Source organism: Ammospiza caudacuta, chromosome 3 (assembly GCF_027887145.1).
Source record: "Ammospiza caudacuta isolate bAmmCau1 chromosome 3, bAmmCau1.pri, whole genome shotgun sequence".
NCBI lineage: Eukaryota > Metazoa > Chordata > Aves > Passeriformes > Passerellidae > Ammospiza > Ammospiza caudacuta.
In genome coordinates, this window is record NC_080595.1 from 117,119,025 (window position 1) to 117,140,850 (window position 21,826).

The 21,826-nt window shown below is 46.6% G+C and overlaps 1 protein-coding gene across 1 annotated transcript in view; it reads right to left on the minus strand.

The window, feature by feature from the left end:
• Nucleotides 1-21,826, minus strand: part of EFR3B (EFR3 homolog B) — a 129,356-nt gene that overhangs the window by 86,340 nt on the left and 21,190 nt on the right. The window contains exons 5-7 of the mRNA XM_058801529.1: nucleotides 17,202-17,342; nucleotides 12,784-12,924; nucleotides 1,457-1,535 (exon numbers count right to left, since the gene is read on the minus strand). Coding sequence (XP_058657512.1) covers nucleotides 1,457-1,535; nucleotides 12,784-12,924; nucleotides 17,202-17,342 — 361 coding nt within the window. The remainder of the gene's footprint in view (nucleotides 1-1,456; nucleotides 1,536-12,783; nucleotides 12,925-17,201; nucleotides 17,343-21,826) is intronic.

The following is a 21,826-nucleotide window of genomic DNA, read 5'->3' on the forward strand; positions in this document are numbered from 1 at the left end:
TCCCATCGGCATTCCCACAATTCCCGTCGGCATTCCCACAATTCTCATCGGGATTCCCAAAATTCCTGTTGGCATTCCCACAATTCCCATCGGCATTCCCGGAATTCCCACTGGGATTCCCACAATTCCCATTCCCATTCCCACAATTCCCGTCGGCATTCCCACAATTCCAATTCCCATTCCCACAATTCCCGTCGGGATTCCCACAATTCCCAACGGGATTCCCAAAATTCCCCTTGGCATTCCCACAATTCCCATTCCCATTCCCAGAAATTCCCGTCGGCATTCCCACAATTCCCATCGGCATTCCCGGAATTCCCATTCCCATTCCCACAATTCCCGTCGGCATTCCCACAATTCTCATCGGGATTCCCAAAATTCCCGTTGGCATTCCCACAATTCCCATTGGCATTCCCGGAATTCCCACTGAGATTCCCACAATTCCCATTCCCATTCCCACAATTCCCATCGGCATTCCCACAATTCCCACTGGGATTTCCCACAATTCCCATCGGCATTCCCACAATTCCCATTCCCACAATTCCCATTCCCACAATTCCCGAGGTTTTTTCCCAAAGTTTTCCTAAAATTCCCACTTTTTTCCCCAGAATTCCCTCATTTTCTCCCAGAATTCCCAGGGTTTTTCCCCCTGGAATTTCTGGAATTTTTTTCCTCAGAATTCCAGCAATTTTCCCCAGAATTTCCCGCTTTTCATTCCTGGAATTTTCCCATTTTTTCCCGGAATTCCTGTGGTTTATTCCCTGAAATTCCCATGATTTTTCCCAAGATTCTCCCAGAATTCCCACTTTTTTTCCCCAGAATTCGCAGCTTTTTGCCACCGGAATTCCCACATTTATTCCCCAAAATTCCCATTTTTTCCCCCAGAATTCCCGCAAATTTCCCAAGAATTCCCGAGGTTTTCCCCCTGTAATTCCCACTTTTTTTTCCTGGAATTTCTGAGACTTTTCCCACAATTCCCAAGGTTTTTCCCGAGGTTTTCCTGCTGGAATTCCCTTTTTTTTCCCCCCAAATTCCCGGGTTTTTTTCCACAAAATTCCCATATTTTTCCCCAGAATTCCCGAGGTTTTCCTGCTGAAATTCCCACTTTTTTTTCCCCCAAATTCCCATTTTTTTTCCCCAAAATTCCCATATTTTTCCCCAGAATTCCTGAGGTTTTTCCTACTGAAATTCCCCCATTTTCCCCAGAGTTCCCAACATTTTTCCCGAGGTTTCTCCAAGAATTCCCGAGGTTTTCCTGCTGAAATTCCCACATTTTCCCCAAAATTCCCATTTTTTCCCACAAAATTCCCATATTTTTTCCCACACAATTCCCATATTTTTCCCCAGAATTCCCGAGGTTTTCCCTGCTGAAATTCCCCCATTTTCCCCAGAGTTCCCAACATTTTTCCCGGGGTTTTTCCGAGAATTCCCGAGGTTTTCCCGCTGGAATTCCCACCTGGATGGAGAACATGATGATCCGGAAGCAGCCGCGGGCGAACACCGGCGGCTCCCACAGCCCGTGGCTGTCCAGGTGCCTGCCAACCACACCCAAAATCTCCTGTTGGCACCCCAAAAATCCCCTCTTGGCACCCCAAAAATCCCCTTTTTGTCCCCCCAAAAATCCCCTTTTTTCACCCCAAAAATCCCCTTTTTCTTCCCCCAAAAATCTCCTTTTTCACCCCAAAAATCCCATTTTTCTTCCCCCAAAACTCTCCTTTCTTCCCCCAAAAAATCCCATTTTTCTCCTCCCAAAAATCCCCTTTTTTCACCTCAAAAATCCCATTTTTCTTCCCCCAAAATCCACTTTTTTCACCCCAAAATCCCCTTTTTCTCCCCAAAAATCCCATTTTTCTTCCCCCAAAAATCCCATTTTTGTCCCGCCAACAATCCCCTTTTTTCACCCCAAAAGTCCCATTTTTTCACCCCAAAAATCCCATTTTTCACCCCAAAATCCCATTTTTCTCCCCAAAAAGCCCCTTTTTTCACCCCAAAAATCTCGTTTTTTCACCCCAAAATCCCCTTTTTTCACCCCAAAAATCCCACTTTTCTTCCCCCAAAAATCCCATTTTTCTTCCCCCAAAATCTCCTTTTTTCACCCCAAAAATCCCATTTTTCACCCCAAAAATCTCCTTTTTTCACCCCAAAAATCCCAATTTTCTTCCCCAAAAAATCTCCTTTTTAGCCCAAAAATCCCATTTTTCTTGCCCCAAAAATCTCCTTTTTTCACCCCAAAATTCCCATTTTTCTTCCCCCCAAAATCTCCTCTTTTCACCCCAAAATTCCCATTTTTCTTCCCCCCAAAATCTCTTTTTTTCACCCCAAAATTCCCATTTTTCTTCCCCAAAAAATCCCTTTTTTCACCCCATAAATCCCCCCTTTTCACCCCAAAAATCCCATTTTTCACCCCAAAAATCCCCTTTTTTCACCCCCAAAATCCCATTTTTCTTCCCCCAAAAATCCCATTTTTCACCCCCAAAATCCCATTTTTCTTCCCCCAAAATTCCCATTTTTCTTCCCCAAAACTCTCCTTTTTTCACCCCAAAATTCCCATTTTTCTTCCCCCAAAAATCCACTTTTTCACCCCAAAATCCCCTTTTTTCTCCCCAAAAATCCCAATTTTCTTGCCCCAAAATCTCCTTTTTTCACCCCAAAATCATCTTTTTTCACACCCAAAATCCCATTTTTCTTCCCCCAAAATTCCCATTTTTCTCCCCAAAAATCTCCTTTTTTACCCCAAAAATCCCATTTTTCTTCCCCCATAAATCCCCTTTTTTCACCCCAAAAATCCCATTTTTCTTTCCCCAAAAAATCCCTTTTTTCACCCCCAAATCTCCTTTTTCCACCCCAAAAATTCCATTTTTCTCCCCAAAAATCCCATTTTTCTTTCACCAAAAATCCCCGGTTTTCACCCCAAAAATCCCATTTTTCTTCCCCAAAAAATCCCACTTTTCTTCCCCCAAAACTCTCCTTTTTTCACCCCAAAATCCCATTTTTCTCCCCAAATTTCCCATTTTTCTTCCCCCCAAAAATCCCCTTTTTTCACCCCAAAAATCCCATTTTTCACCACCAAAATCCCATTTCTCTTCCCCCAAAAATCCCATTTTTGTCCCCCCAAAAATCCCCTTTCTTCACCCCAAAAGTCCCATTTTTTCACCCCAAAAATCCCATTTTTCTTCCCCCAAAATCTCCTTTTTTCACCCCAAAAATCCCATTTTTCTCCCCAAAACTCTCCTTTTTCACCCCAAAAATCCCATTTTTCTTGCCCCAAAAATCTCCTTTTTTACCCCAAAAATCCCATTTTTCTTCCCCCAAAAATGCCCTTTTTTCACCCCAAAATTCCCATTTTTCTTCCCCCCAAAATCTCCTCTTTTCACCCCAAAATTCCCATTTTTCTTCCCCCCAAAATCTCTTTTTTTCACCCCAAAATTCCCATTTTTCTTCCCCCAAAAATCCACTTTTTCACCCCAAAATCCCCTTTTTTCTCCCCAAAAATCCCATTTTTCTTCCCCCAAAAATCTCCTTTTTCACCCCAAAATCCCATTTCTCTTCCCCCCAAAATCTCTTTTTTTCACCCCAAAATCTCCTTTTTTCACCCCAAAAATCCCATTTTTCTCCCCAAAAAACCCATTTTTCTTCCCCCAAAAATCCCCTTTTTTCACCCCAAAAATCCCATTTTTTCACCCCATAAATCCCCTTTTTTCACCCCAAAAATCCCATTTTTCTTCCCCCAAAACTCTCCTTTCTTCCCCCAAAAAATCCCATTTTTCTCCTCCCAAAAATCCCCTTTTTTCACCTCAAAAATCCCAATTTTCTTCCCCACAAAATCTCCTTTTTTCACCTCAAAAATCCCAATTTTCTTCCCCACAAAATCCCCTTTTTTCACCCCAAAATCTCCTCTTTTCACCCCAAAAATCCCATTTTTCTTCTCCCCAAAATCTCTTTTTTCACCCCCAAAATCCCATTTTTCTTCCCCCAAAAATCCCACTTTTTAACCCCTAAATCCCATTTTTCTTCCCCCAAAATTCCCATTTTTCTCCCCCAAAAATCTCCTTTTTTCACCCCAAAATCCCCTTTTTTACCCCACAAATCCCCTTTTTTCACCCCAAAAATCCCATTTTTCTTTCCCCAAAAAATCCCTTTTTTCACCCCCAAATCTCCTTTTTTCACCCCAAAAATTCCATTTTTCTCCCCAAAAATCCCATTTTTCTTTCACCAAAAATCCCCGGTTTTCACCCCAAAAATCCCATTTTTCTCCCCAAAAAATCCCACTTTTCTTCCCCCAAAACTCTCCTTTTTTCACCCCAAAATCCCATTTTTCTCCCCAAATTTCCCATTTTTCTTCCCCCCAAAAATCCCCTTTTTTCACCCCAAAAATCCCATTTCTCTTCCCCCAAATCCCCTTTTTTATCCCAAAATTCCCATTTTTCTTCCCCAAAAATCCCATTTTTCTCCCCAAATTTCCCATTTTTCTTCCCCCCAAAAATCCCCTTTTTTATCCCAAAATTCCCATTTTTCTTCCCCAAAATTCCCATTTTTCTCCCCAAATTTGCCATTTTTCTTCCCCCCAAAAATCCCCTTTTTTCACCCCAAAAATCCCATTTTTCTTCCCCCAAAAATCTCCATTTTTCAACCCAAAATTCCCATTTTCCTTCCCCCAAAATCTCCTTTTTTCACCCCAAAAATCCCATTTTTCACCTCAAAAAATCCCATTTTTCTTCCCCCAAAATCCCCCTTTTTTCACCCCAAAATCCCCAATATTTTTCCCCCCAAATCCCCAATATTTTCCCTTAGGAATCTCCATTTTTCCCCATAAATCCCCATTTTTTCCCCCAGAAAATCCCATTTTTCCCCCAAAATCCCAATCAATTCCCCCCAAAATCCCCATTTCTCCCAGAAATTCTCATTTCCCCCCAGAAATTTTCCACTTTTTTCTCTGGAAATCCTCAGAATTTTTCTCCTCCAAAAAATCTCATTTTTCCCCAAAAAAATCTCCATTTTTCCCCCTAAAAATTCCCATTTTTTCCCCAAAAAATCCCCATTTTTCCCCCAAAAATTCCATTTCTCTCCCATAAATTCCCCATTTTCCTCCCAGAAATTCCCAGAATTTTTCCCCAGAAATTCCCAGAATTTTTCCCCCAGAAATTCTCCACTTTTTCTCCCATAAATCCCCATTTTCCCCTCCACCAATCCCAATTTTTCTCCTCCCAAAATCTGATTTTTCCCAAAAAAATCCCCATTTTTCCCCCCATAAATTCCCATTTTTTAACAAAAAAAATCCCCATTTTTCTCCCTATAAATTCTCATTTTCCCCCAAAAAAATCCCCATTTTTCCCCCCAAAAATTCAATTTCTCCCCCATAAATTCCCAGAATTTTTCCCCAGAAATTCCCATTTTCCCCCCAGAAATTCCCCATTTTCCTCCCATAAATCCCCATATTTTTTCTCCATAATTCCCCTTTTTTCACCAAACAATTACCAATTTTTTCCAAAAAAATCTCCATTTTTTCCTCCATAAATTCCCATTTTTTACCTGGTAAATCCCCATTCCCCCCCCCAAAAAAAACCCTTTTTTTTCTCCCATAAATTCCCATTTTTTATCCAAAAATTCCCATTTCTTTCTCAAAAAAATTCCCATTTTTTTATCCAAAAATTCCCATTTTTTATCCAAAAATTCCCATTTCTTTCTCAAAAAAATCCCCATTTTTTATCCAAAAATTCCCATTTTTTGTCCAAAAATTCCCATTTTTTTCTCAAAATAAAATTCCCATTTTTTATCAAAAAAAATTCCCATTTTTTATCCAAAAATTCCCATTTCTTTATCAAAAAATTACCCATTTTTTATCCAAAAATTCCCATTTTTTTCTCAAAATAAAATTCCCATTTTTTATCCAAATTTCCCATTTCTGTCTCAAAAAAAATTCCCATTTTTTATCCAAACATTCCCATTTCTGTCTCAAAAAAATTCCCCTTTTTTATCCAAAATTTCCCTTTTTTTTCTTAAAAAAATTCCCATTTTTTATCCAATAATTCCCATTTCTTTCTCAAAAAAATTCCCATTTCTTTCCAAAAATTCCCATTTTTTTCTCAAAAAAATCCCCATTTTTTATCCAAAAATTCCCATTTTTTGTCCAAAAATTCCCATTTCTTTATCAAAAAATTACCCATTTTTTATCCAAAAATTCCCATTTCTTTATCACAAAAAAAATCCCATTTTTTATCCAAAAATTCCCATTTTTATCCAAAATTTCCAATTTTTAATCCAAAAATTCCCATTTCTTTCACAAAAAAAAATTCCCATTTTTTATCCAAAATTTCCAATTTTTAATCCAAAAATTCCTATTTCTTTCACAAAAAAAATTCCCATTTTTTATCCAAAAATTCCCATTTCTTTCTGAAACAAATCCCCATTTTTTATCCAAAAATTCCCATTTCTTTCTCAAAAAAAAATCCAGTTTTTTATCCAAAAATTCCCATTTCTTTCTCAAAAAAAATTCACATTTTTTTCCAAAAATTCCCATTTCTTTCTCAAAAAAAAATTCCCATTTTTTGTCCAAAAATTCCCATTTCTTTCTCAAAAAAATTCCCATTTCTTTCCAAAAATTCCCATTTTTTTCTCAAAAAAATTCCCATTTTTTATCCAAAAATTCCCATTTTTATAAAAAAAAATTCCCATTTTTTATCCAAAAATTCCCATTTCTTTCTCAAAATAAAATTCCCATTTTTTCCCCCAAAAAATTCCCTTTTTTTCTCAAAAAAATTCCCATTTCTTTATCAAAAAATTACCCATTTTTTATCCAAAAATTCCCATTTCTTTCTCAAAAAAATTCCCATTTTTTCTCAAAAAAAATCCCATTTTTTATCCAAAAATTCCCATTTTTATCCAAAAATTCCCATTTTTTCTCAAAAAAATTCCCATTTTTTATCCAAAAATTCCCATTTTTAATTAAAAAAATTCCCATTTTTTATCCAAAAATTCCCATTTCTTTCTCAAAAAAATTCCCATTTTTATCCAAAAATTCCCATTTTTTATCCAAAAATTCCCATTTTTTCACCAAAAAAAATCCCCATTTTTCCCCCCAAAATTCCATTTTTCCCCCATAAATTCCTGGTTCTCTCCCACATTTTTTCCCAAAATCCTCAGAATTTCCCCCATAAATCCCCATCATTTTTCCCATCTATAAATCCCCATTTTTTCCAAAAAATCTGAATTTTCCCTCTGTAAATCCTCATATTTTTTCTCCCGTAAATCCCCATTTTTTATGCAAAAAATCTCATTTTTTCTCCAAAAAAAAATCCAATTTTTTTCCCTGAAAATCCCCATTTTTTCCCCAAAAATCCCCATTTTTTCTCCCCATAAATCCCCATCATTTTCCCATCTATAAATCCCCATTTTTCCCTCATAAATCCCCATTTTTTCCAAAAAAAATCTGAATTTTCCCTCTGTAAATCCTCATAATTTTTCTCCCATAAATCCCCATTTTTTATCCAAAAAATCTCATTTTTTCTCCAAAAAAAATCCCATTTTTTCCCTGAAAATCCCCATTTTCCCCCCATAAATTCCATTTTTTCCCACAAACAATTCCCCAATTTTTCCCCCATAAATTCCCATTCCTCCCAAAAAAAATCCTTTTTCCCCTGTAAATTCCCATTTTTTTCACAAAAATATCCCCATTTTCCCCCCAAAATTTTCATTTTTTTCCCCGTAAATCCCCAGAATTTTTCGCCACAAATCCCTATTTTCCTATCTAAAAATTCCCATTTTTTCCCCATAAATTCCCCATTTTTCCCTCTAAAAAATCCCCATATTTTCACCAAGAAATTACCAATTTTTTCCCAAAAAATCTCCATTTTTTCTCCATAAATACCCCTTTTTTTCCAAAATATCCCCATCAATTTTTCTCCTAAATCCCCTTTTTCTCCCCCCAAAAAATCTCTTTTCCTCCCGTAAATCCTCATTTTTTATCCAAAAAAATCTCATTTTTTCTCTAAAACAAAATCCAATTTTTTTCCCTGAAAACCCCCAATTTTTTCCCCATATAATCCCATTTTTTTCCCAATTTTTTTCCCAAAATCCCGACAATTTCTGACATTTCACTGACACGAGGACGGCCCTGAGGGCGATTTTGGTGTTGCCGAGCTGGGCCCGGCCCGGCAGCTCCCGCTCCCAGGGACTCCCCCAGAAATCCCCATTTTCTCCTCATAAATCCCCATTTTTCCCAAAAACCCCCATTTTCTCCCCGCAATCCCCATTTTTTCCCCAGAAATCCCCATTTTTCCCCATAATTTTTCCCAAAATCCCCACAATTTCCCCCAGAATTTCGGGACATTTCACTGACACCAGTTGGGCCCTGAGGGCGATTTTGGTGTTGCCGAGCTGGGCCCGGCCCGGCAGCTCCCGCTCCCAGGGGCTCCCCAGAAATCCCCATTTTCTCCCCCGAAATCCCCATTTTCTCCCCAGAAATCCCCATTTTTTCCCATAAATCCCCATTTTTCCCCATAATTTTTCCCAAAATCCCCACAATTTCCCCCAGAATTTCGGGACATTTCACTGACACCAGTTGGGCCCTGAGGGCGATTTTGGTGTTCCCGAGCTGGGCCCGGCCCGGCAGCTCCCAGGGGCTCCCCAGAAATCCCCATTTTCTCCCCAGAAATCCCCATTTTTCCCCAGAAATCCCCATTTTTCCCCAGAAATCCCCATTTTCCCCCAGAAATCCCCATTTTCCCCCAGAAATCCCCATTTTCTCCTCCATAATTTTTCCCAAAATCCCCACAATTTCCCCCACAATTTCTGACATTTCACTGACACCAGTTGGGCCCTGAGGGCGATTTTGGTGTTGCCGAGCTGGGCCCGGCCCGGCAGCTCCCACTCCCAGGGGGGGCTCCCCCAGAAATCCCCATTTTCTCCTCATAAATCCCCCTATTTTTCCCCAGAAATCCCCATTTTCCCCCAGAAATCCCCATTTTCTCCCCCATAATTTTTCCCAAAATCCCCGCAATTTCCCCCACAGTTTCTGACATTTCACTGACACCAGTTGGGCCCTGAGGGCGATTTTGGTGTTGTCGAGCTGGGCCCGGCCCGGCAGCTCCCGCAGGCCGCGCTCCGCCCGCTCCCAGGGGCGCCCAGAAATCCCCATTTTTTCCCCATAAATTGCCATTTTCTCCCCATAAATCCCCATTTTCTCCCCAGAAATCCCCATTTTTTCCCCAGAAATCCCCATTTTCTCCCCCATAATTTTTTCCCAAAATCCTCACAATTTCCCCCAGAATTTCTGGACATTTCACTGACACCAGTTGGGCCCTGAGGGCATTTTTGGTGTTGCCGAGCTGGGCCCGGCCCGGCAGCTCCCGCTCCCAGAGGGGGCTCCCCCAGAAATCCCCATTTTCTCCTCATAAATCCCCATTTTCTCCCCAGAAATCCCCATTTTTCCCCATAATTTTTCCCAAAATCCCCACAATTTCCCCCAGAATTTCTGACATTTCACTGACACCAGTTGGGCCCTGAGGGCGATTTTGGTGTTGCCGAGCTGGGCCCGGCCCGGCAGCTCCCGCTCCCAGGGGCTCCCCCATAAATCCCCATTTTCTCCTCATAAATCCCCATTTTCTCCCAAAAATCCCCATTTTTTCCCCAGAAATCCCCATTTTTCCCCATAAATCCCCATTTTTCCCCATAATTTTTCCCAAAATCCCCACAATTTCCCCCAGAATTTCGGGACATTTCACTGACACCAGTTGGGCCCTGAGGGCGTTTTTGGTGTTGCCGAGCTGGGCCCGGCAGGGCAGCTCCCGCAGGCCGCGCTCCGCCCGCTCCCAGGGGCTCCCCAGAAATCGCCATTTTCTCCCCAAAAATCCCCATTTTTTCCCATAAATCCCCATTTTTCCCCATAATTTTTCCCAAAATCCCCACAATTTCCCCCAGAATTTCGGGACATTTCACTGACACCAGTTGGGCCCTGAGGGCGATTTTGTTGTTCCCGAGCTGGGCCCGGCCCGGCAGCTCCCAGGGGCTCCCCAGAAATCCCCATTTTCTCCCCAGAAATCCCCATTTTTCCCCAGAAATCCCCATTTTCTCCCCGGAAATCCCCATTTTCTCCTCCATAATTTTTCCCAAAATCCCCACAATTTCCCCCAGAATTTCTGACATTTCACTGACACCAGTTGGGCCCTGAGGGCGATTTTGGTGTTGCCGAGCTGGGCCCGGCCCGGCAGCTCCCACTCCCAGGGACTCCCCCAGAAATCCCCATTTTCTCCTCATAAATCCCCATTTTTCCCAAAAACCCCCATTTTCTCCCCAGAAATCCCCATTTTTTCCCCAGAAATCCCCATTTTCTCCCCCATATTTTTTTCCCAAAATCCCCACAATTTCCCCCAGAATTTCGGGACATTTCACTGACACCAGTTGGGCCCTGAGGGCGATTTTGGTGTTGCCGAGCTGGGCCCGGCCCGGCAGCTCCCGCTCCCAGGGGCTCCCAGAAATCCCCATTTTTTCCCCAGAAATCCCCATTTTCTCCCCAGAAATCCCCATTTTTTCCTCATAAATCCCCATTTTCTCCCCCATAATTTTTTCCCAAAATTCTCACAATTTCCCCCAGAATTTCTGGACATTTCACTGACACCAGTTGGGCCCTGAGGGCATTTTTGGTGTTGCCGAGCTGGGCCCGGCCCGGCAGCTCCCACTCCCAGGGGGGGCTCCCCCATAAATCACCATTTTCTCCCCATAAATCCCCATTTTCTCCCCAGAAATCCCCATTTTCTCCCCATAAATCCCCATTTTTCCCCATAATTTTCCCCAAAATCCCCACAATTTCCCCCAGAATTTCTGACATTTCACTGACACCAGTTGGGCCCTGAGGGCGTTTTTGATGTTGCCGAGCTGGGCCCGGCCCGGCAGCTCCCAGGGGCTCCCCATAAATCCCCATTTTCTCCCCCGAAATCCCCATTTTTTCCCCCTAAATCCCCATTTTCTCCCCGATAATTTTTCCCAAAATCCCCACAATTCCCCCCAGAATTTCTGACATTTCACTGACACCAGTTGGGCCCTGAGGGCGATTTTGGTGTTCCCGAGCTGGGCCCGGCCCGGCAGCTCCCACTCCCAGGGGGGGCTCCCCCATAAATCCCCATTTTCTCCCCAGAAATCCCCATTTTTTCCCCAGAAAGCCCCCTATTTTTCCCCAGAAATCCTCATTTTTCCCCAGAAATCCCCATTTTCTCCCCCATATTTTTTTCCCAAAATCCCCACAATTTCCCCCCAGAATTTCTGACATTTCACTGACACCAGTTGGGCCCTGAGGGCGATTTTGGTGTTGCCGAGCTGGGCCCGGCCCGGCAGCTCCCGCAGGCCGCGCTCCACCCGCTCCCAGGGGCTCCCCTGAAATCCCCATTTTCTCCCCAAAAATCCCCATTTTTTCCCATAAATCCCCATTTTTCCCCATAATTTTTCCCAAAATCCCCACAATTTCCCCCAGAATTTCGGGACATTTCACTGACACCAGTTGGGCCCTGAGGGCGATTTTGGTGTTCCCGAGCTGGGCCCGGCCCGGCAGCTCCCAGGGGCTCCCCAGAAATCCCCATTTTCTCCCCAGAAATCCCCATTTTTCCCCAGAAATCCCCATTTTTCCCCAGAAATCCCCATTTTCCCCCAGAAATCCCCATTTTCTCCTCCATAATTTTTCCCAAAATCCCCACAATTTCCCCCACAATTTCTGACATTTCACTGACACCAGTTGGGCCCTGAGGGCGATTTTGGTGTTGTCGAGCTGGGCCCGGCCCGGCAGCTCCCGCAGGCCGCGCTCCGCCCGCTCCCAGGGGCGCCCAGAAATCCCCATTTTTTCCCCATAAATTGCCATTTTCTCCCCATAAATCCCCATTTTCTCCCCAGAAATCCCCATTTTTTCCCCAGAAATCCCCATTTTCTCCCCCATAATTTTTTCCCAAAATCCTCACAATTTCCCCCAGAATTTCTGGACATTTCACTGACACCAGTTGGGCCCTGAGGGCATTTTTGGTGTTGCCGAGCTGGGCCCGGCCCGGCAGCTCCCACTCCCAGAGGGGGCTCCCCCAGAAATCCCCATTTTTTCTCCTCATAAATCCCCATTTTCTCCCCAGAAATCCCCATTTTCTCCCCAGAAATCCCCATTTTTCCCCATAATTTTTCCCAAAATCCCCACAATTTCCCCCACAATTTCTGACATTTCACTGACACCAGTTGGGCCCTGAGGGCGATTTTGGTGTTGCCGAGCTGGGCCCGGCCCGGCAGCTCCCACTCCCAGGGACTCCCCCAGAAATCCCCATTTTCTCCTCATAAATCCCCATTTTTCCCAAAAACCCCCATTTTCTCCCCGCAATCCCCATTTTTTCCCCAGAAATCCCCATTTTTCCCCATAATTTTTCCCAAAATCCCCACAATTTCCCCCAGAATTTCTGACATTTCACAGACACCAGTTGGGCCCTGAGGGCGATTTTGGTGTGGCCGAGCTGGGCCCGGCCCGGCAGCTCCCGCTCCCACGGGCTCCCAGAAATCCCCATTTTTTCCCCATAAATTGCCATTTTCTCCCCCATAATTTTTCCCAAAATCCCCACAATTTCCCCCCAGAATTTCTGACATTTCACAGACACCAGTTGGGCCCTGAGGGCGATTTTGGTGTTGCCGAGCTGGGCCCGGCCCGGCAGCTCCCGCAGGCCGCGCTCCGCCCGCTCCCAGGGGCTCCCTATTTTCTCCCCCATATTTTTTCCCAAAATCGCCATTTTTTTCCCCAACCCCCCCATATTTTTGGGAGCTGTGACTGACACGAGGACGGGCCTGAGGGCGTTTTTGATGTTTCCGAACTGTGCCCGGCCCAGCAGCTCCCGCAGGCAGCGCTCCGCCAGCTCCCCGGGGCTCTCCTGCGCCTCCTGCGCCTCCGCCGGCTGCAGCGGGGACGGGCAGCGGCTGCGGAAACCGGGAAACAACGGGACACCCGTGAGGGGAACGCCGCGAATGATAACGGGAGTGATAACGGGAGTGATAACAGGAATGATAATGGGAGTGATAACGGGAATGATAACGGGAATGGGGAATAATGGGAATGGTGGGAATGGCAGCGGGGACGGGCAGCGGCTGCGGAAACCGGGAAACAACGGGAGACCCGTGAGGGGGACGCCGCGAATGATAACGGGAGTGATAACAATGGGAGTGATAACAATGGGAGTGATAATGGGAGTGATAACGGGAATGGTAACGGGAATGGGGAATAATGGGAATGGTGGGAATGGCAGCGGGGACGGGCAGCGGCTGCGGAAACCGGGGAAACAACGGGAGACCCGTGAGGGGAACGCCGCGAATGATAACGGGAGTGATAACGGGAGTGATAACAGGAATGATAATGGGAGTGATAACGGGAATGATAACGGGAATGGGGAATAATGGGAATGGTGGGAATGGCAGCGGGGACGGGCAGCGGCTGCGGAAACCGGGAAACAACGGGAGACCCGTGAGGGGGACGCCGCGAATGATAACGGGAGTGATAACAATGGGAGTGATAACAATGGGAGTGATAATGGGAGTGATAACGGGAATGGTAACGGGAATGGGGAATAATGGGAATGGTGGGAATGGCAGCGGGGACGGGCAGCGGCTGCGGAAACCGGGAAACAACGGGAGACCCGTGAGGGGAACGCCGCGAATGATAACGGGAGTGATAACGGGAGTGATAATGGGAGTGATAACGGGAATGATAACGGGAATGATAACGCGAATGGGGAATAATGGGAATGGTGGGAATGGCAGCGGGGATGGGGAGTGGCTGCGGAAACAACGGGAAACCCGTGAGGGGAACGCCGCGAATGATAACGGGAGTGATAATGGGAGTGATAACGGGAATGATAACGGGAATGATAACGGGAATGATAACGGGAATAGGGAATAATGGGAATGGTGGGAATGGCAGCGGGGACGGGGAGCGGCTGCGGAAACAACGGGAAACAACGGGAGACCCGTGAGGGGAACAACGGGAATGATAACGGGAGTGATAACGGGAGCGATAACGGGAACGATAATGGGAGTAATAACGGGAATGGTAACTGGAATGGGGAATAATGGGAATGGTGGGAATGGCAGCGGGGACGGGGAGCGGCTGCAGAAACGGGGAAACAACGGGAAACCGGTGAGGGGAACAATGGGAATGATAACGGGAATGATAACGGGAGTGATAACGGGAATGATAACGGGAATGGGGAATAATGGGAATGGTGGGAATGGTGGGAATGCCAGCGGGGACGGGGGGCGGCTGCGGAAACGGGGAAAGAACAGGAAACCCGTGAAGGTAACAACGGGAATGATAACGGGAGTGATAACAATGGGAATGATAACGGGAACGGGAATGGTAACGGCAATAACAACGGGAATAATGGGAATGATAACGGGAATAACAATGGGAATAATGGGAATGAGAACAGGAATGGGAATGGGGACGGGGAGCGGCTGCAGGAAGGGGAAAGCAACGGGAAATCAGTGACGGGAACAACAGGAATGGGAATAACGGGAATGATAACGGGAATGGGAACAGAAATAACAACAGGAATAACACCGGGAATAATGGGAATAATGGGAATGATAACGGGAATGGCAGTGGGGACGGGGAGCGGCTGCACAAAGGGGAAAACAATGGGAAACCAGTGAGGGGAACAACAGGAATAATAACGGGAATGATGGGAATGGTAACGGGAATGGAAATGGGAATAACGGGAATGGCAGTGGGGACGGGGAGCGGCTGCAGAAAGGGGAAAACAACGGGAAACCAGTGAGGGGAACAACGGGAATGTGAATGGTGGGAATAATGGGAATGATAACGGGAATGATAACGGGAATGATGGGAATGATAACAGGAATGATAACGGGAATGGGAACGGGAATAACAACGGGAATAACAAAGGAAATAATGGGAATGATAATGGGAATGGGGACGGGGAGCGGCTGCAGAAAGGGGAAAGCAACGGGAAACCGGTGAGGGGAATAACGGGAATAATAACGGGAATGATAATGGGAATGATAACAGGAATGATAACGGGAATGACAATGGGAATAACAATGGGAAAAACAACGGGAATAATGGGAATGATAATGGGAATGGCAGTGGGGACGGGGAGCGGCTGCACAAAGGGAAAAACAACGGGAAACCGGTGAGGGGAACAAGGGGAATGATGGGAATGACAATGGAAATAATGGGAATAACGGGAATGGGGAACATGGGAATGGCCGTGGGGACGGGGAGCGGGAATAATGGGAACAGCAATAACGGGAATAATGGGAATAACAGGAGTGGGAAGGGGAATGGGAACAGGATTAACAGCGGGGAAAAACGGGAAGGGGAACAGAGCGAGAACGGGAATGGGAACGGAAATGGGAATGGGAATGATGGGAATGGGAATAACGGGAATAACGGGAATAACGGGAATAACGGGAGCAGGAATAGGAGCAGGAATTGTAACGGGGTTGGGAAAAGGAGTGGGCAAAGGAACGGGAACAGTGACAACGGTGGGAATAACGGTAAAGGGATCGGTAACGGGAAGGGCGGGGAAAGCAGGAATGGGAACGGGGAATGGGAGTGGCAATGAGAAGGGGAATAAAGAATGGGATTAATGGAAATAATGGGAAGGGGAATGGGAATGAATGATGGCAATGGGAATGACGGGAATGATTTTCCACCCCATTCCCATATTGCCCTCCCCATCCCCACTTTCTCCACCCCATCCCCACTTTTCCCACCCCAAACCCAAACCCTCCTTAGCAATTCCCCTTCCCAGCCCTTCCCACGCTCCCGAATTCCCGGAAAATCCCCGTGAAATCCCAGTGCCATTCCCATGAAATATCCGTGCAATGCCCATGAAATCCCCGTGCCATTCCCATGAGATCCCCATGAAATCCCCGTGCAATGCCCGTGAAATCCCCATGAAATTCCAATGAAATCCCCATTAAATTCCCGTGCAATCCCCATGAAATCCCCATGCAATTCCCGTGCAATGCCCGTGAAATCCCCGTGCCATTCCCATGAGATCCCCATGAGATCCCCATGAAATCCCTGTGCAATTCTCATGAGATCCCCATGAGATCCCCGTGCCATTCCCATGAAATCCCCATGAGATCCCCGTGCCATTCCCGTGCAATCCCCATGAGATCCCCGTGCCATTCCCATGAGATCCCCATGAAATCCCCGTGCCATTCCCATGAGATCCCCATGAAATCTCCGTGCCATTCCCATGAAATCCCCATGAGATCCCCGTGCCATTCCCATGAAATCCCCATGAGATCCCCGTGCCATTCCCATGAAATTCCCGTGCAATGCCCGTGCCATTCCCATGAGATCCCCATGAAATCCCCGTGCCATTCCCATGAAATTCCCGTGCAATGCCCGTGCCATTCCCATGAGATCCCCATGAAATCCCCGTGCCATTCCCATGAAATTCCCGTGCAATGCCCGTGCCATTCCCATGAAATCCCCATGAGATCCCCGTGCCATTCCCATGAAATTCCCGTGCAATGCCCGTGCAATCCCCGTGCCATTCCCATGAAATCCCTATGAAATCCCCATGCCATTCCCATGAGATCCCCATTAAATTCCTGTGCAATCCCCATGAAATCCCCGTGCCATTCCTGTGCAATCCCCGTGCCATTCCCATGAAATCCCCATGAGATCCCCGTGCCATTCCCATGAAATCCCCGTGCAATGCCCGTGCAATCCCCGTGCCATTCCCATGAGATCCCCATGAGATCCCCGTGCCATTCCCATGAGATCCCCATGCGATCCCCGTGCCATTCCCATGAAATCCCCGTGCAATCCCCGTGCCATTCCCATGAAATCCCTATGAAATCCCCGTGCCATTCCCATGAGATCCCCATTAAATTCCTGTGCAATCCCCATGAAATCCCCGTGCCATTCCTGTGCAATCCCCGTGCCATTCCCATGAGATCCCCATGCGATCCCCGTGCCATTCCCATGAGATCCCCATGCGATCCCCGTGCCATTCCCATGAGATCCCCATGAAATCCCCGTGCCATTCCCATGAAATCCCCGTGCAATGCCCGTGCAATCCCCGTGCCATTCCCATGAAATCCCCGTGCAATGCCCGTGCAATCCCCGTGCCATTCCCATGAAATTCCCGTGCCATTCCCGTGCGATCCCCGTGCCATTCCCATGAGATCCCCGTGATCTGCCCGTGTTTTTTGCCGACCTGTGCGCGTGCTGGAGGTTGAAGAGCAGCGAGGGCACGATCTTGTCCATGTGCTGCGGCTCCCAGATGTTGGCCTGCAGCTCGTCGTTCACCGTCTTGCGCACCACGCCCTGCAGGCCCCGGATCCCCGACATCCGGATCCTGGAAATCCAGAAAACCCGGGAATTGGGATTTACCCGACCCCAAATCCCATCCCGATCCCGCACCACGCCCCGCAGGCCCCGGATCCTGGAAATCCAGAAAACCCGGGAATTGGGATTTACCCGATCCCAAATCCCATCCAGATCCCGCAGGCCCCGGATCCCCGACATCCGGATCCTGGAAATCCGGGAATTGGGATTTACCCGATCCCAAATCCCATCCCGATCCCACACCACGCCCCGCAGGCCCCGGATCCCCGACATCCGGATCCTGGAAATCCAGAAAACCCGGGAATTGGGATTTACCCGACCCCAAATCCCATCCCGATCCCGCACCACGCCCCGCAGGCCCCGGATCCCCGACATCCGGATCCTGGAAATCCAGAAAACCCGGGAAATCCAGAAAACCCGGGAATTCCATGGGAACCCCAAATCCCATCCCGATCCCGCACCACGCCCTGCAGGCCCCGGATCCCCGACATCCGGATCCTGGAAATCCAGAAAACCCGGGAAATCCAGAAAACCCGGGAATTCCATGGGAATCCCAAATCCCATCCCGATCCCGCACCACGCCCTGCAGGCCCCGGATCCCCGACATCCGGATCCTGGAAATCCAGAAAACCCGGGAATTGGGATTTACCCGACCCCAAATCCCAGCCCGATCCCGCACCACGCCCCGCAGGCCCCGGATCCTCGACATCCGGATCCTGGAAATCCAGAAAACCCGGGAAATCCAGAAAACCCGGGAATTCCATGGGAACCCCAAATCCCATCCTGATCCCGCACCACGCCCCGCAGGCCCCGGATCCCCGACATCCGGATCCTGGAAATCCATAAAACCCGGGAATTCCATGGGAATCCCAAATCCCATCCTGATCCCGCACCACGCCCCGCAGGCCCCGGATCCCCGACATCCAGAAAACCCGGGAATTCCATGGGAACCCCAAATCCCATCCCGAACCCGCACCACGCCCCGCAGGCCCCGGATCCTCGACATCCGGATCCTGGAATTGGGATGGATAAATTATCCCAAATCCCACCCTGATCCCAAATCCCTTCCCAATCCCAAATCCCATCCCAATCCCGCACCACGCCCTGCAGGCCCCGGATCCCCGACATCCGGATCCTGGAAATCCAGAAAACCCGGGAATTGGGATTTACCCGACCCCAAATCCCAGCCCGATCCCGCACCACGCCCTGCAGGCCCCGGATCCCGGAAATCCGGATCCTGGAAATTAGGATATTCCCCGATCCCAAATCCCTTCCTGATCCCAAAATCTTCTCCCAATCCCAAATTCCTTTCCTTATCCTAAATTCTTTTCCAAATCCCAAATTCTTTTCCCAATCCTAATTTTTTCTCCCAATCCCAAACTCTTTTCCAAAATCCAAATCCCTTCCTGACCCCAAATGTTCTCCCGATCCCAAATCCCTTCCCGATCCCAAATCCCTTCCCGATCCCAAATTCTTTTTCTGCTTTCAAATCCCTTCCCGACCCCACATTCATTTCCCAATCCCAGAATCTTTTTCCAAATTCAAATCCTTTCTCCATCCCAAATCCTTTCTTGATCCCAAATTTTTTTCCCCATTCCAAATTCTTTTCCTGATCCCACAACCTTCTCCTGATGCCTGCCTGATCCCAAATTCCTTTTCTGCTTTCAAATCCCTTCCTGACCCCAAACCCCTTCCTGATCCCAAACCTTCTCCTGATCCCAAATTCCTTCCAGATCCCAAATTCCTTCCAGATCCCAAATTCCTTTCCCAAATCCTAAATCCCTTCCCAATCCCAAACTCTTTTCCAAAAACCAAATCCCTTCCCAATCCCAAATCCCTTCCCGATCCCAAACCTTCTCCTGATCCCAAATCCCTTCCCGATCCCAAATTCTTTTTCTGCTTTCAAATCCCTTCCCGACCCCACATTCATTTCCCAATCCCAGAATCTTTTTCCAAATTCAAATCCTTTCTCCATCCCAAATCCCTTCTTGATCCCAAATTTTTTTCCCCATTCCAAATTCTTTTCCCGACCCCACAACCTTCTCCTGATGCCTCCCTGATCCCAAATTCCTTTTCTGCTTTCAAATCCCTTCCTGACCCCAAACCCCTTCCTGATCCCAAATTCCTTCCAGATCCCAAATTCTTTTCCCAAATCCCAAATCCCTTCCCAATCCCAAACTCTTTTCCAAAAACCAAATCCCTTCCCAATCCCAAATCCCTTCCCGATCCCACATTCATTTCCCAATCCCAGAATCTTTTTCCAAATCCAAATCCTTTCTCCATCCCAAATCGCTTCTTGATCCCAGATTTTTTTCCCCATTCCAAATTCTTTTCCTGATCCCACAACCTTTTCCTGATGCCTCCCTGATCCCAAATTCCTTTTCTGCTTTCAAATCCCTTCCTGACCCCAAACCTTCTCCCAATCCCAAATTCCTTCCAGATCCCAAATTCTTTCCCCAAATCCCAAATCCCTTCCCAATCCCAAACTCTTTTCCAAAAACCAAATCCCTTCCCAATCCCAAATCCCTTCCCGATCCCAAATTCTTTTTCTGCTTTCAAATCCCTTCCCGATCCCACATTCATTTCCCAACCCCAGAATCTTTTCCCAAATTCAAATCCTTTCTCCATCCCAAATCCTTTCTTGATCCCAAATTTTTTTCCCCATTTCAAATTCTTTTCCCGATTCCACAACCTTCTCCTGATGCCTCCCTGATCCCAAATCCCTTTTCTGCTTTCAAATCCCTTCCTGACCCCAAACCCCTTCCTGATCCCAAAGCTTCTCCCCATCCCAAATTCCTTCCAGATCCCAAATTCTTTCCCCAAATCCTGAATCCCTTCCCAATCCCAAACTCTTTTCCAAAAACCAAATCCCGATCCCAAATCCCTTCCCGATCCCAAATTCTTTTTCTGTTTTCAAATCCCTTCCCGACCCCACATTCATTTCCCAATCCCAGAATCTTTTTCCAAATTCAAATCCTTTTTCGATCCCAAATCCCTTCTTGATCCCAGATTTTTTTCCCCATTCCAAATTCTTTTCCTGATCCCACAACCTTCTCCTGATGCCTCCCTGATCCCAAATTCCTTTTCTGCTTTCAAATCCCTTCCTGACCCCAAACCCCTTCCTGATCCCAAACCTTCTCCCCATCCCAAATTCCTTCCAGATCCCAAATTCCTTTCCCAAATCCTAAATCCCTTCCCAATCCCAAACTCTTTTCCAAAAACCAAATCCCTTCCCGATCCCAAATCCCTTCCCGATCCCAAACCCCTTCCCGACCCCACATTCATTTCCCGATCCCAGAATCTTTTTCCAAATCCAAATCCTTTCTCCATCCCAAATCGCTTCTTGATCCCAGATTTTTTTCCCCATTCCAAATTCTTTTCCTGATCCCACAACCTTCTCCTGATGCCTCCCTGATCCCAAATTCCTTTTCTGCTTTCAAATCCCTTCCTGACCCCAAACCCCTTCCTGATCCCAAACCTTCTCCTGATCCCAAATTCCTTCCAGATCCCAAATTCCTTCCAGATCCCAAATTCCTTTCCCAAATCCTAAATCCCTTCCCAATCCCAAACTCTTTTCCAAAAACCAAATCCCTTCCCAATCCCAAATCCCTTCCCGATCCCAAACCTTCTCCTGATCCCAAATCCCTTCCCGATCCCAAATTCTTTTTCTGCTTTCAAATCCCTTCCCGATCCCACATTCATTTCCCAATCCCAGAATCTTTTTCCAAATTCAAATCCTTTCTCCATCCCAAATCCTTTCTTGATCCCAAATTTTTTTCCCCATTCCAAATTCTTTTCCCGACCCCACAACCTTCTCCTGATGCCTGCCTGATCCCAAATTCCTTTTCTGCTTTCAAATCCCTTCCTGATCCCAAACCTTCTCCTGATCCCAAATTCCTTCCAGATCCCAAATTCTTTCCCCAAATCCTGAATCCCTTCCCAGTCCCAAACTCTTTTCCAAAAACCAAATCCCTTCCCGATCCCAAATTCTTTTTCTGCTTTCAAATCCCTTCCCGACCCCAAACCCCTTCCTGATCCCAAACCTTCTCCCGATCCCAAATTCCTTCCAGATCCCAAATTCTTTCCCCAAATCCCAAATCCCTTCCCGATCCCAAATTCCCTTCCTGCTCCCAAATCTCGTCTGGATTCCAACTTCTGGCAATCCCAGATCTTCTCCCAACCTCGAATCCTTTCCCGAGCCCAAATTATTTCCGCAGCCCCAAATCCCTTCCTGATCCTAAAATCCCAAATTCTTTTCCCACTGTTTTCCCAATCCTTTTTTCGTGTCTTTTCCCATTTTTCCTTTTGGTTTTCCCTGCCATTTTTCCCCTTCTCCCCAGTTCTTTTCCCTGTAGTTTTCCCCCATGTTCCCTGGTAGTTTTTCCCATTTTTCCTGGTAGTTTTCCCCATTGTTTCCCGGTAGTTTTTCCCCATTTTTCCTGGTAGTTTTCCCCATTTTTCCTGGTAGTTTTCCCCATTTTTCCTGGTAGTTTT